Source organism: Dromaius novaehollandiae, chromosome 7 (assembly GCF_036370855.1).
Source record: "Dromaius novaehollandiae isolate bDroNov1 chromosome 7, bDroNov1.hap1, whole genome shotgun sequence".
Taxonomy (NCBI): domain Eukaryota; kingdom Metazoa; phylum Chordata; class Aves; order Casuariiformes; family Dromaiidae; genus Dromaius; species Dromaius novaehollandiae.
In genome coordinates this window covers 36,359,850-36,374,778 of record NC_088104.1, presented here as the reverse complement: position 1 = coordinate 36,374,778, position 14,929 = coordinate 36,359,850, and the positions used below count along the sequence as shown (strand labels likewise).

Genomic DNA, 14,929 nt, shown 5'->3' with positions numbered 1-14,929 from the left:
AGAGGTGTACAGAGCATATTCTTTGGGTGCCAGGAGTAAATGGGGAGGCTCAGAGAGCCTGCAGGGCTACACAGAGCTGCATTCCAACATTGTGCTTGCGTAGCTGTCTCTGTTAACTCTAACCACTGGCAGCTTCTCATTATGCTAGCACAGAGGAAGTACTGTGCTGATCCCTCATTCTGCCATTTCTTGATCCTTAAGAGAGACTATTAAACTATTAATCTTAAACACCTTAGACCAAATGAAGCCCTTGCATTGCTCAGTTGCAGTTAAGTGTTGAGGTAGCCCAGCAGGAAAGCTGCAGGAATTCTGTTGTTTAGACTAGTGCGAAGTTTGGATTGGAAAGTGTGTATCTGGGTGGGAGGAAGGTCAAACTGAATGAATTACTCTGTGAGCCAAGTGCTGTAGGAGTGCACCTATTTGCTCTTCACATTACCAACTTTAAAATAAGGCCCTTATTTTATTTTTATATGACTGCAAATTAGGTCATCTTACCCTAGTCAGTTGGTGATAACCCAGCCTTGTTCGTGCTCCCCTTCTAGTGTCCTGTGGGAAATCTCTGCAATAATACTTGTTCCCTCTCCATGGCCCTTTCAGTTTTCAGCTTCTCTGAGAAGACTGTCAGCAAGCCCACTAGAGGTGATGTGAATGCATCTTCTACAGAAAGCAACAAAAAGTATTCCATGCAGGTCAGTGAGAAGACCAGCATAGTAATTCTTTTTTTTGTCAGTGCCACCCTGGTTTCACTTTGAACCAGTCTCTTCAATTTTTCATTTAATAACTTTTATGAAACATGTTGTTCTGAAATGCTATTAAAGAAGAAAACAAGCAAACAAACAAGTTTTAAACTGTATTTTCTTAACTTGAGCATAATGTTATTAGTGATAAAAACCTTGAAGTTACTATGTAAAAAATTAATTGGCCCTTTCATACTGCTGTGCAACACGGTGTGAAATGTAGTAGTGCAGTGATGAATGAATGGTGAAATCATTAAAAGATTAACTTTGAGCTGACACAGTGAGAGGATAGTTGCAGCCACTCTTAAAATCCATTACTAGAATAATACAAAGTTAGAGATGCTGATGTTCTGTGGGAGTTTGTCCTTTAGAGACATAAAGCAAAATGGGATCACAACGGGAGAAAACAGATGAAGTTGTGGGAACAGGCATAAAAAAATAAATGCTGACAGTCTTAAGCATTCAAAACCATCACTTCAAACAGTGTATTCAGTAGAGCTGTTAGGTGATGTAGACTGTCCAGCACAGAAAGCTGAGTTAAGATATTAAATATTGACAGTGTCTGAAATCAGTAGTTTAAACTTGGCTAGCCCCTAGCTTTTTATTACTGGTGACTGATGCTTTTAAAACGTAATCAAGTTCATTGCAAACCAACATATGGGAAGAATTCAGTATTTATTCTTGGTCAAGTGAAATACAAAGGGCAAGTTGATTTCAGAAGGTATATGTTTTATATTTTTCTTAGCATAGTTGCTGTGGAAAGAAATCAAAAGAAAACATCGATGTCAAAATATTCTCCTGTCAAAACTCTTAAACAGGCCATCAAAAATCTGTCCATCAAAGAGTACTGAGCTGGCCAAATGGTATGAAAAAAGCAAAGTAAAAGCAATTGAGTATCTAAAAGATATAAAAATATTAATCCCATATGCCTATCTTTTTTTAGTGTCAGTATTTTAATGGCTTTTTGACCAAATTGAGAGAGAATGCCAAGAAACACAAGTGCAATTCAACATTCAGGGAATATTCACATTGTTGAATATACAGTAATGTGTGTGCTGAAGATTGGTGCACTCTGTTTCTCTCCAGGAACTCCTTAGTCTAAATTCTTAATATAGGCATCAAGTTAATTGCCTAATGTGAAGGGATTTGAGTTGGTCATGAAGTGTCAGAATGTATCTGTAATCCCTTTTAAATATGCAGGATGAAACTACTTGGTTTGTTCATGCTGATAGTCCCACAATAAAACTACTAATTCTACTAAGACAAGGATGATTTTACTGAGAGTAGAAGTTATATTACATATGGCATGATCCCAGTATACTTTACAGCTTCTGAAACCTCTGTAAATTTGATTCTTTCTTCCTCTGGCCCAACTGTGTTTACCCAAATCTGAGATGTTTAGATGCTTCCATGCAGAAAACACAGGTATTGAAGCTGTATGTTCAGAGACAGTAACTTTTACAAGACAATCCATGGAAACTACTATCAGACTTAGGAACCAAAATTCCAGTATTAGTAAAAGAAGAGATGAAATCTTAATCCTTTTAAACACTTGCATAAGTTTGCAGTATGAGTTGCATGTTAAGTTTTCCTATTTTGTTTGAGCTGGACTCTAGGACTGAGGATAGATTCTGGTCTCCATATGTGGTGATTCCTGAGAGCAACAAGACTAGCTTACATCCTTTTTAACTGTTCGGATATGGTGCTAGTCAACATTTCTAAGAGCAGATTGAAAACATTAAAAGAACTGCTCAACCATATAAAATGTGCTGCTCTATGTGTTCGAACAAAAATGTTCAGAAGCTATTGCTTGCGGCAGTAAGGCAGATCACAGTAATGGGCATTTTTTGCTGTGAAGACATTTTTACTTCAAATGTCAAGCAGTATATGAATTGCTTAAAACTTCCGACATACAAACTCAATGTATTTCTCATGATGACAAATTGGAAAGAAGAGCTATGCAGGTAGTCTGTAAGGGATGCAATAGATTTATCTGATGCCCACGCATTGGAGAATTCCCTGGAAGGTAAACTGTGGTGCGAGGGAGGTGAAGAACCTTGTTTTTCTCTTCTCCAGCACTGGTATGTCTCTTAACTGTTTTCTGTATCTTGCAGTAACACTTTCATTAGAAACAACTCAGCTCTGAAGCACCAAGTTTAATAAGGGAAGCTAGCAGTCATGACGGAGCATCCTCAGAAAGCCTGCTGAAAGAAGCAAAATCTATTCTAAACCTTGAAGTGATGCATTTGGCTTTTCAAATACTGAGATGTGTATTCACATGAAGAGAAAGCAGATGCAAATACATTTTTCCCTTTTGTTGTTACAGATGCTTTGCAGGTCATTTGCTTAAACAGAATTTGACACTTCCTGGGTTCTCTTGGAAACAAACAATTAAGCCCTAATAAGAGGAAATGACTACAAAGCCATCACTACTTTATAACCCAGGCTAGGCTATGTGCATAACAACTGCCTCAATCAGTTTCTCTTTGTGGCTCTTAGTGATGTAGAATAGCCACTACTGGGTAAGTATTTTGTATAGGTAACATAGCTATTATAGTGCTAATATGGAGTAAGTTTTTTCACTGGGAAGAGTGAATTATGCTATTTTAATACAGCTAGAATTAATCTGGTCAGAAACAGTATGTCTAGCACTGGGAGAAGCACAGTGCCTGGCTCTGCCACATAGGTATTAGATGATCTTTGACAACTTGTTTAATGACTTAGTATTTTTTTACTCAAGTTAAAGACACTCACCTCGCACCTTAGATTGTCTTACTGATCTCTTAACTTTGTTAATCCAACAAAGCCATCGGAAGTGACTTTTTCTTTCAATCTGCCATGCTTATAAAAATGAAATATCCTTGTAAGATTGCAAGGATGCCGAAGAAGTCAGCTCCAAAGGTGATTTGAAGAAGCTCTCCTGTGGATCGCAGCCTGAGGCACCCTCCCCTGCTGTTGTCCTGTGCAGGGGTACCAGACAGTTCCGGTGTCTGCTGTGGGTTCTGCGAGGCAGCGATGTAGCCAAAAGCCTGGTGCACAACAGCGTGTACAAATGGCAAAATTCTGTTGTACTATCCTTTAACTTCTCTGTCTCAGCTCATTAGAAAATAAGGACAATATTTCTTATATTACCTAGAGACTGGCACAGGCGGGTACATTAAAGGATCGTGAGGCTCTTGGCTGCTATAGTAAGGGGAATCAAAAAACTGGTCTACACCGGTTTTATGCTGATGCTGCTAGGTTGGTTTATAACTCAGCATTAAGTCAGTATGCTACACAGTGAGTAATGTTATACTGTATTAGAACGTATATAGCACTATAGCTTATTTCAGTGTTATCAAGACACAATGTAACAAATACCATAGTCAGTACTACAGAATGATATATTACAGTTATGCCAGCACAATATGTAAACTGATTAAAAGATACAAACGCTGTTGACTCATCCCGTGACTTTTCCAATACCATGAAACATATGCCTCTTACCTTTCCAGTGTTTTTCATCACTGTTATTGCAGAATCACATTTGCAAAGCAGTTTAATTTACCTGGATATAAAATGCTATATAAGTCCAAATCAGTTTTGTAATTTTATGAAGTCTTTTCAAAGTGACCATATAGAAGCGGATTACCCTCAAAAGTATGAAATAAAAAAAATCAAGGCTACTTGACAGGGATCAGAGACATAGACACCAACAACAGATGAGAAGGGGAAAAGTAATCATCTTCTGCCCAAGTTTAATGATACCTTGGACAATTTGACTTTATGCAGGTCTTTCCTGCTGTGTTCCTACATGATGTCAGATACATCCAGTCATCTTTTTAACAGTTTTCAGTTATTCTGCATATTTCATGGGTGCCCACTTTGAGATCCTAGAACCAGATCTCAAGAAACAGTGAATACACACAGTTCCATCTGTGCACTGAGCATATGAAAAAGACCTTCTATAATTTAAAATAAACATTCAGAGTAAATGAATGGGTTTACTTTGATCTCAGTGCTTCAACTTCCCACCTGTATAGGAGAACAAATATTATCTATCTGCAGAGATGTCAAAGTAACTGTCATATAAGAAAAGACAACACTATGAGAAGCACTGGATGAGAGATGGAAAAAAGGTGGCATTTTCCTTCTGCAAATCAAAGAGGATCTGTTGGGAAACTTAACAACATGATCATGTATTACTTTTATCTGTGAATATCCACAATTGTACCATCCAAACTCCTGAATGACTGACTTTGCAGTCATATTTAAAATAAGATCTATGAACATTTAAATACACAGCACTCGTTAGTTATCTTTATCAGCAATAATGCTAATTTAGCAAGCTAGAACAACTCACCATAGAGTGCTAGTGCTAATGCAATGGAGGCAGCAGGACATTATCAAGGCGAGGACAAAAAAGATTGTTCTTTTCAGCAGCACGTTAAGGCTTGTATCCGTAATCACCTTTCAAAATTAGTGTCTGATACTCATTTATGCAGCAGCAGTTACAGAGATGTGATTATATTAGACACAGATAGGAAGAAGGTTAACTAAGTTACTAGCCTTTAAGGCAAACACAAAGTAGTATCATTTAAGTTAAATGGACTGGACAACTTCACACAAAGCCTTGTTTTAAAGTGATTTTTAATAGATGCAGCTTAAAACGTTTTAGCATTTCTCAAGACACAGAAGTTGACATTTTTTGTATGAAGAATGACTTGTCTAACATACAAGAAACAAGCACGTAATATAAAGTATACCAGCTGATACATACTAGGTTGTACTAAGGACACAAAGTGTAATATTGCTTACTCCATTCCAAAACAGAACAGTGTCTTGCACTGAAACACTGTAAGTAGGCATGAGAACAGGAATTCACCTCACCTAACCTCAGGCATTAACATCTAAGTTTATTATAAACTGCCTTTATAGTTAAGGGAAAGAAACAGGCATCTATGAACTATGATCCATTTCATCCTAACAGAAACCTTCACACCTTTGCTTGCTTCATGCCAGCTTTCCCACATAGGCGAGATCCCAGTAAGCTGTTTTACAATGGTAGATGCTGACTACATAAATACACAGCGTGCCTTGAAGAAAAGCTGCTATGAAATAGGTGTTTGATTTTTTTTTTAAACCTAAGTCTCCACAAACACCCACTAAAGCATAATTCACAAACCTTAACTGCACATTCCTCATTTAACAATTTTACATTCATATTGGAGTGGTTTCACCCATTTGAAATAGTATTTTCTACATTGTCTGCATATTTAATTTTTAGCATGCATTGTAGTGAATGACAGAGGCACATTCCAACACAGTACTATAACTGTTTAGAGAATGAAAACCAACCAGTCTGTTTTCTCTCTGAAACACCAAGTCTTACAATAAGATTAGTTTTACAAGAAAGTGCTTATTCTTCAAAGTAATGCAGCAAAACTTTAGCTGATTTTATTTAGTATCTACTGTAAAACAGCTCCATCAAACAGGTTATTAATATTTTCATAGGAGAGCCATCCAGAAACCTTTAAAGACAATGTCAATATTTTAATAGCTATTTTCAAAAGCTTGCAACAACCTACGCCTACTGTTTTGCCTGGCAGAGTTATTTTGCTATTGGTCTATGAGGCGCATTATTATTGGCTGGGGCAAATTTTAGTGTTGCTCCGGTTAATTTTGAGAATACCGAAACTGAACTGACAGAGAGCAAGATCAGAGTTGGTGGTGTTTTTTTTGGTTTTGGGGTTTTTTTTTTTCAAGTTTAACAGTGGATTAAAGATATTTCAAGCAATTTATAGACTCTCTATTAAAAACACTGTGTTAGGTAACCCCATTTCCTTTATAGAAAGTCTTGGCATCCACTGCATGTGTTATCAAAAGGGCCAAAAAAGGGAAATGCCCTTCCTGAAATAGGGTTGAACAGAGTCTCCAAGGAGTTTAACAAAAGCAGACAGAACTATATTTCAGATTCTTTTATAAAACTGCAGTTAGTTTGCATGTTGCACTTTTCTCCATCATTTAAAATAGATTTCTACTTTTGAACAGATAGTTACATTAGCCTAATTATTGTTAGCTACGGAACTCACTTTCACATTGTAAAAGCTACTTTTTGTATGCTCATTCCTTTCTATCACCCTTAATACTTTTATGTTGAGTATAAAAAAAGATATTTTTAAAGAGGTCAGTGGGCTTTTCTCATTCTTCAGTGATCACTAACAAGTGCACATCCTCTGCAAGAGTTGTGAAAATACTGTCTCCAATAAACCTTGGAAGTTTTAACGATGCCAACACAGGAAAGATGACCCAGATCCGTCTTTCCACAGTATAAAAGTAACAGGAAGCTAGAAGCAGGGAAAAGATGTTGCTAAGCAATCAAACATTGGAACAAAGTTGAATAAAATACTTTTTTTCAGACTAGAGCTATATTTGTCACACTGTTGTGCTAACTTCTGTTTTTCTATACGTTCAGGAAATCCAAAACCATTAAGCTACTAGTTTATCATTAATAGCTGCAGCTGTCTTATTTAAGAGTGATTCTCTAAGATTAGTTTGTAGATAAAAGGAAAAACATGCAACAGTAGAAAAGTTCCAGCATTTCCCTCTTGTGTCCACCTTGCAGTAATTTTTCTTGAAGCACATTCAGGTTTTGGGCCTGAACTAGATGACATCTTCAGTATCTCATTTGTGTGGCTTTGTATTTAACTAGAGGGTATGTTTTTTTCTGTATAAAATACTATGCTCTAAAAACAGACTTCTGGGTGGCTCTAGAAGCAACTGCTACAATACATTTAAAAGCAATCATAGTTCCACAGACAAGCATTTTGAAACAGCTAAAGTCAACATATTCTTAAACATTTTATGTAACTTGTAATATGTCAAATACTTATGGCTTGATTTAGATGAACACCAATGCTGCAGTTTGCGAAAAAAACCTCACCAGTTCCAGAACAGAAGGGATAAACACACCTCAAACTGCAAATACATGTATTGCTACCAGTCTTTATAGAAGTTAGTCAAAGCAAGAGCAGGGTATGCTGAAACAGCAATAAACTACACCCTTATGAATATTCTTGGTCACCTTACATAGCTATGTCAAAAATTTCAAGTCCCAGATAAAAAGGCTATTCACTACCAGATACTAAGCAATGAGTTAATGAAATTTTATAGCCACAGAAAAAGCAAAGTTTTCATAGGGAGGAAAAACAAATTGGCACTATTATTCCAAAAGTAAATATTTGTGACTTTCTTTCAAATGAAGAAATGTTACAAAACTGGAAGATTAAGTTATCTAATTAAAACATTCTTCAACAATGTATAACTAAGATTGCTCCAACAATCATCATTTTCTCTAAGCCAAAAAACTAATCTATGTAATGTACTGACAAAGACTAAATTTTTCAGCCCTGGAAGCTTGTAAATAGAAGTATCCAGACATTCAAAGATCTTCAGTACTTTTCAACTCCCATTAAAGGCAGTGTATCACTTTGGATATCCAGGGCTAAAAATTTTGCCAACAGTTTGAGATCAAATGTTCACATAGTTCTTCATAACAATTTTGCCAGGAAGCAAATAACATCATCTGCCCTAGATATGGGATTCTTCCCCCTCCCCTTTTTAAGCCACTGAAATGTATATACAGTATCTACTAAGAACACCAGACTGATTTAGTATTACTCTTCAGAGAGTGTCCGCTCAAAGCTGTAAATCAAGATTTACAGTGTCAAAAGTGCTTTTGCAATGAATACAGAGATACATACAGTCTCAAAATACTTCATGAACTCTGAAATGGTTATCTAAGGAAGGAACTTCATCTGCAAAATGTAACTGATCATCTATTTCTACACCCAGTTCTTCAAGTATCTGTACAAATTTCTCATGCTCTCTCCCAATCCACGATCTCATCATATCAAACACTTGGTACGGTGTAACATGAGCATGAACTTCAATTCCTGTCTGTGCAAGTTCTTTCAGCACTTCAGGGTAAGTAACCCAAGTATTGCTTCCTCCAGAGTGACCACCATCCAACCAGTAAATTGCTTTTATGTTTTTTAAGAAGGCATCTGTATTCTTGTCTTTTTTAGCTTCCTTCAGCTCATAGAGCAGCTGGTTCAAAACCACACAACCTTTACTGAAGCCAATCAAAGTAAATGACACTGCACCTACAGCAGACGGTATAATGAAGTTCATAGCAGAGTTATTAGAATATTCGCAGTCTTTCTCTCCTTCTGTGGACGAACAGCCGTTTGTTGTAGGACCAGACTGCGGCTGTGATTTACAAGAAGCTATCTTTGCATCCTTGTTGAAACCATACGTGCTCTTCTGGGACAACAGCATGTTCTGAGCAAGCCTGAATGCATTAACTAGCAACGCATGAAGATGCTTGAAAGCTCCAAAGTCGGTGCTGTGCTCTGGTGCTCCAAACATGTTGCTTGCCACAAAGTTGTCATAACAACTGAATTTGTGCAGGTGCATTCGAGAACACTTTACAACCCAAATAAAGCTATTAGGAAATCGGTGAGCAAGTATGGTAGCAACATTTTCAAAACTCCAGTGCTCCCACTGAAAGTTTTCTGGGTGGCATGACATGACATCATGATAGTTCTGAAAAATCAAAAAATAGAGAAGATGCATTAGTACATTGTGAAAATACTTTGTGTGTGTGCACATGTGTGTGCGCATGTGTAGATATATACACACATGTATATTCACAAGGAAGGACTGTGGCTGACTAACAGAGAAACCTTCCACATTACAGAGGTGCGTGCTTGCTTGCTAGGCCCCCAGAACAAGAAACAATTTGTTTAATTATGGGCATATTTGGACTACTTACTCTGTCTTAATAATTTTATCACACAAAATCACCACAATAAAAATAACCACATGGAAGTACTTGCCATTTCTTGTTGACCTCTCTCTAAGGGAAGACGAAAATATTATTCAGCTTAATATGACATAAATACATCATTTTACTGCATTTTCTCCATCTGCAGAAATACTGACCGTTTTATTACGGCCAACAGATTTAAGACAGCAGTAGTTAGTTTTCTTTCATATACAGAAAAATATTTCCCTCTCACCCAGCTGTAGGGAGTGTTTACTCCTCTCACTCACATCCATACTGGACACAGGCAGAAAAAAGTTAATCTCTGAATAATTAACGATCCTCACCTCTGAATTCATTAGGGCATAGATTAATGAATGTCTTTTGCCAAGGACACCGTAGGCTCTCGACAAGCCACACCCAGGAACAGCAACTAAAAGATTTTTTAGACCGTCCTTAAAGCAAAAATCCACCAAGTCCTCCGTTTTTAGGCTGCAGGAAAGGGAAGCCTTCTCCCTCGAGCAAAGCGGCACCGCCGCTGCTTTGGAGGGGCGCTGGATGCGGGCACCGGCCGCCCCCTCGGGGCAGGTAGCACAGAGGGTGACCGACGACGCGCTCGGGGAGGGCGGTCCAGCAGGAGCCTCCCCGAGCCGCGCCGGGCGAGGAGGGGAGGGGAGCGGAGGGGAGGGGAGGGGAGGGGAGCGGAGCGGAGCTCGCCGCGACCGCGGAGCGCCTGCACCCGCGCACGGGCAGCGGCGCGGAGCCTCCAGCGCAGAGCTCCTAACCGCGCCTCCCATCACCTCCGCTTCTCGGGTCGCCTTTGACACGAATTAAACACCGCCGCCGCCGCCGCCGCGGCCGGGAGGGACGCGCTCACCCCCCGCCGCAAAGGCGCGCCGCCCATTTTGGACGCCCGGAGCGGCCGAGCCCCCCCGGCCCCCCCGCAGCGGCCGGCGCGGGTGCGAGACTGCCTCCCCCGCCGAGGAGCTTTTTTAGGCGCAGCCGCCGGCTTTCGGCCCGGCTCCAGCCCGCGGAGGCCCCCGCGTACCTGCACGTCCCCCGGGAAGTAGACGACGTGGTGCTGCGGCGGCTCCGGGCCGCGCCGCGCCGGCGGCAGCAGCAGCAGGAGCTCGTTGGCCCGGTGCGCCTCGGCGCCCGGCACCTCGGGCAGCCGCAGCCACGGCGGACTCCGCCGCGCCGCCGGGAAGCCCGCGCCGCCCGCAGGCCCCGCGGCGCAGGCGGCCGGGGCCCCGCAGAGGCTCATGATCCTGCTCCTGCTCCTGCCGCTGCCCAGGCAGCGCGCGGCGGGGCCAGCGAGTCCCCGCAGCAGCCAGGCGGCGCCCGGCGGGCAGCGCCTGCTCATGGGAGCCGCCAGCCCCGCGCCGCGCCGCGCCCCGGCCGGGCCGGGCCCGCACCGCGCCGCGACGCGCCTGCGCGCCAACCGCCCCCGCGGCCCCCGCGCCGCCTCCACCTATCGGCGCCCTCGCCTCCGCGGGGGAGGGGGGGGCGGCAGGGGGCGGGGCACGTGCTCGCCGCGCGGCGGCCAGCCGCCTGGGGGCGGGGCAGCGCGCGCCTAACGGCTGCCCGCTTCAGCCGTGACGTCACGAACGCCTTTAAAAGGAGCGCGGCGGGAAGCGGCGACCGTTAGGCTCGTGCGCGGTGGTTGGGGCTGGATGTTCGTAGCGCCTCGCGCAGCTCTGTCAGGGCCGAGTTGCGACGGAGGCTGGTCCTCTTAAACCCTTGCCGTGACTCTGGGCACCAGTATTCCCTCAGGCAGCTCGCTTGGCCAGGCTCGCCTGTGCTCTTCCCGCCTTTGGCCCTGTGATGGTGCTGGGGCAAACCTGTGCAGCCACTGGCCCCTTGGCTTCCCCTGGTCTTTGCTTGGGGTAGTTGAGGTGGCGGTGCCCAGTTAATGTCTGCACAGCCTTCATCTGAAAACAGTGCTGATGGGTTAAATCCTGAGAAAATACAGGCCAATAAATGCCTCGGTTTCATACTCTGGCTTAAGGAAGCCTCCTGCTGTGTGGCAGAAGCCTAGAGTGTGTTGCAGTAGCGCAGATAAAGCACTATGCGGTGTCTTTCTTGCTGCACAGAGCAGTTTATTTCAAAACAGAGGTATGTAGATTCAGTTCTTTCCTAAAAAGACTGGTTATGTTTATTAAGGCAACTTAGGTATACTTATTTTACTTCTGTTGTGTTAGTGCTATTTTATAAAAGAAAAAATATATCAGAAAAAAAGCTTTCTTGTGTACCGCTGTGATGAAAAGCTGTGTGTTTTACATGGCAAACAAAGCAACAGGAAAAGAAGCCTTTCCTTCCTAAACAAATTTGGTTACTCTGGGAGTGACTGCTTGGACAAGAGAGCGATAGAAATTTATTTCTTGAACTTACGGTAGTCTAGTTGTTTTTATTTTGACCTGCTGAAAAATCATAAAGGAAAAATTGAAATAATAAATGTACTGCAGTTTTCCAGAGAGGAAGTCGATTTGGTTCCTGTCCTGCAAACAGTCATCTCTGAATAGTTCTAGGTCTAATTGAAATTTGTGGCAATATTCACATGACAGTTGGTTTTCAAAGTCAGTTGGTAATGTTTATGAAGTTTGTAGAAAAAACTGGGATGAAAATAGTTAATTGTGAGGGCATTAGTAATAGGAAGTAGGCTGCTTGGATATGCTGCAGAAAAAGAGCTTGTCAAGGGTATCTGCAAAATGGTTACCTGTGGTAATAAAAGTAACTTACACAATGCAGAGGCCACTCAACGAAGTCTTTGTCTTGCAGGTAGAAACCTAAGAAAATAATTAATCACAGTAGATAACATAAACCTAAGGCACTATGACAGACTTCGACAGATTTTGATGGTCAGGTTGCCTTTTGCAGGAAACTTTACAAAATACCTGTGCCTAGAATAGAGAAGAGAGAAATAATTTTGAGCATCTTAAGAAGTTGTACTTAAACAGCTTCCTCAAAATCATGATATAGAGTGGAGTTTAAAAATTAAGTGGAGTACTCAAAAGTCAAGAAATGCCAAATTAAGAATGCCTTGCCGGCTTTGCATTGGTTACCTGTGCTTGTGTATGCTAACATGATCTTTACTTAGCAGTTTTATTCTATTTGTCTTCAGCCTTATTTATTGTGAGACTGGCTGGTGTATGGTGAATGAGGAAGTGAGCTTTATTTTTTATCCTCTTCATTGTCCAGTGAGCGCACCTACTACAATCTTTTCCTATGAAAAACATTTCTAAATTTAGTAAAAATCTTGCCTCACAGAATATTCATGTTTTTTGTATTGAATGTGTCAGGGCTGTGTGAACCCCTCCTTTCTAGAAGATGATATGAAACAGGGAGGTTGGTGTATTCCATAGTCTGTTACATATTGCTTATAAAATAAGATCTCCTATATGTTTTCAGATATAAAGAATTCCATTACCTGCCATGCCTTTCAAGAGTCTCAAGAATACCGAAAGATTATTTATAAAATCATAGAATGTCTTTCTCACCTTGATATTTAAACGGAACCTAACCATCGAGTAATGTCTTAATTGACTTTTGCAAAGCATCTCTACTGTTTTTGTTTTTTTAAAAAAACTCATTCTTATATAGATGTGTTTGCATATATGTGAAAGTAATGTGCATCTATTTGTATATGTGGGTAAAGTATGCATATTTAATGATGGGAGTGTGCACTTCTGAAATAGATGCCACTGCATGAGTAAGAGGTAGATCTGCTTTAGATTAAAAAAAAAAAAAAGTTTCAGTCACTTAAGAAAGGTGTGCTAGGCACAGACAGCCTACAAAAGCATTGCCATGCTAGCACTGCAAAGCAATCTGATCCCTACTGTGTCATATTTTGCCTTTCCTATTTAGGTGACTATGATGTTCTGCTGCAAATCCTACATCACATAATTTGTATCTGTATAATTATTGAAAAACAGGTACTGATTGACAGGTGTAATTTATCTATGTATTTTACATACTGCTTTATATGCATTCCCCAGATATTTGATAGGAACATTAAAGATAACTTAAGTGCTGCACTTACTTGGAGAAGGGCTTTAAAAACACATTTGCTACAAACTACTCACAGGGCAGGAAAGATAATGCATCACAGAGGGAACGATAGCCACTGCTATGAAATTCCCAGGTTAAGTACCACCTAGGAATACCACTTCCTCTGTGCAGATAAACTACAGGAGACAAGATTCCAGAGTTCAGGTAATTCTCCTGTCACCTAGAAGGGAAATAAATTGATTGCGAACAGTTTCTCATTGTTTGTGAATGAATGCAAGTTTCTCACTTTAATAAAAATATCCATGGGAAGTTTCAGACCACTAGTCAAGGGTCATTGTCAATATCTACATTTAACGGAAGCTGAAGAGGCAAAGTGACCTTCTGAAGGCCACCTAGCAAACCAGGGGCAAAATTTGGAATGGAATCTAGGTCTTTTGGGCCCCAAGCTGTTGCTTTTAACAGCTTCACTGGTTAACTCCCATGGGCAGTCATGCACATTTCACATATGTTGTCGAAAATGTACAGCTCTATTCAGTACAAAAAGCAGAGCCATATGTATTTCACTCACTCAGAAATATGATCAGAAAGAAAAAGTTGTCAGGGCTATGATGAATTAAGTGCACTAAGCAAATAAGCAACAGAAAGAATGGGAAATACACTTTTTTCATTTTGATCTGCCTGCACTTCTAGAAGTAATGGGCTTAAAAAAAGTTTTGATTTTTTTTCTCCTTTGCGCTTTATAGATGTTGCATATTTTAAATTGGTTATTCTTAAAACTTAACATTATTATTTCTTATATGGAAATTTTCTTTGATATCATTAAAGCTTTTACTCAAAGCTTCGAAGAAAAAAAATGACATTTTTGCTTACCAGAAGATGGTGCTATGCTGTGTGGTTTGAATCACTCTTTGCAGAACAGCCATCTGATTAGAATCCCTTTCACATCTTGGGAGGCTGATATTGGTCTATTTCAGCAAAATATTTTCTTTCATTTAGCAGATGATTCATTTAGGTAGTACTTCTAACAGCTTTACAATAGGGCTAGTGGTCATTAGCAGGCTAAATACACAGGTCCTAATGTAGGTCAATAGCAGGTAGAAAAAGAAGATAAAACTCATCTTTTATGTCCTGGATTGGCATACACAAATTAGACCAGTCTTTAGGCAACATGGCAGCCCTACCTTATACCAAAAAAGGTGACCTTGGCATATTTTCTTTCCCCTCAAAATCCTGCACTTAAACTTTGGCAGACCCTAGTGTCAAATCTACCCAACAGAGGTTTCTTGCTTTTTCTTTGAACATGTCTATACTAGAGTATCTGAAAAGCTCACATTGTTCTTCAGGCACAGGCGCAGCTTTTAGCAGTACTGATTGTGCT

At 40.7% G+C, this 14,929-nt stretch overlaps 1 protein-coding gene across 2 annotated transcripts; it reads right to left on the bottom strand.

Moving 5' to 3' along the window:
• Positions 1–5,348: 5,348 nt before the first annotated feature.
• C7H2orf69 (chromosome 7 C2orf69 homolog) lies at positions 5,349–11,012 on the bottom strand. Of its 2 annotated transcripts, none has more exons than XM_064515176.1 (2): positions 10,592–11,012; positions 5,349–9,323 (listed from the first exon to the last, which is right to left on the bottom strand). In XM_064515176.1, exons 1-2 carry the CDS (start codon positions 10,904–10,906, stop codon positions 8,484–8,486), a joined length of 1,155 nt encoding a protein of 384 aa, XP_064371246.1. In that variant the 5' UTR covers positions 10,907–11,012; the 3' UTR covers positions 5,349–8,483. The 2 variants fall into 2 exon arrangements, with proteins under 2 accessions (XP_064371246.1, XP_025960490.1); XM_026104705.2 differs by lacking the exon at positions 10,592–11,012 and adding an exon at positions 9,891–10,151.
• Between the last annotated feature and the right edge of the window lie 3,917 nt (positions 11,013–14,929).

Coding starts and splice junctions, on each gene's coding strand:
- C7H2orf69 (XM_064515176.1), bottom strand. CDS start 10,906: ATGAGCAGGCGCTGCCCGCCGGGCGCCGCCTGGCTGCTGCGGGGACTC. Junction 9,324..10,591: donor ACTTCCCGGGGGACGTGCAG/GTACGCGGGGGC, acceptor TTGATTTTTCAG/AACTATCATGATGTCATGTC.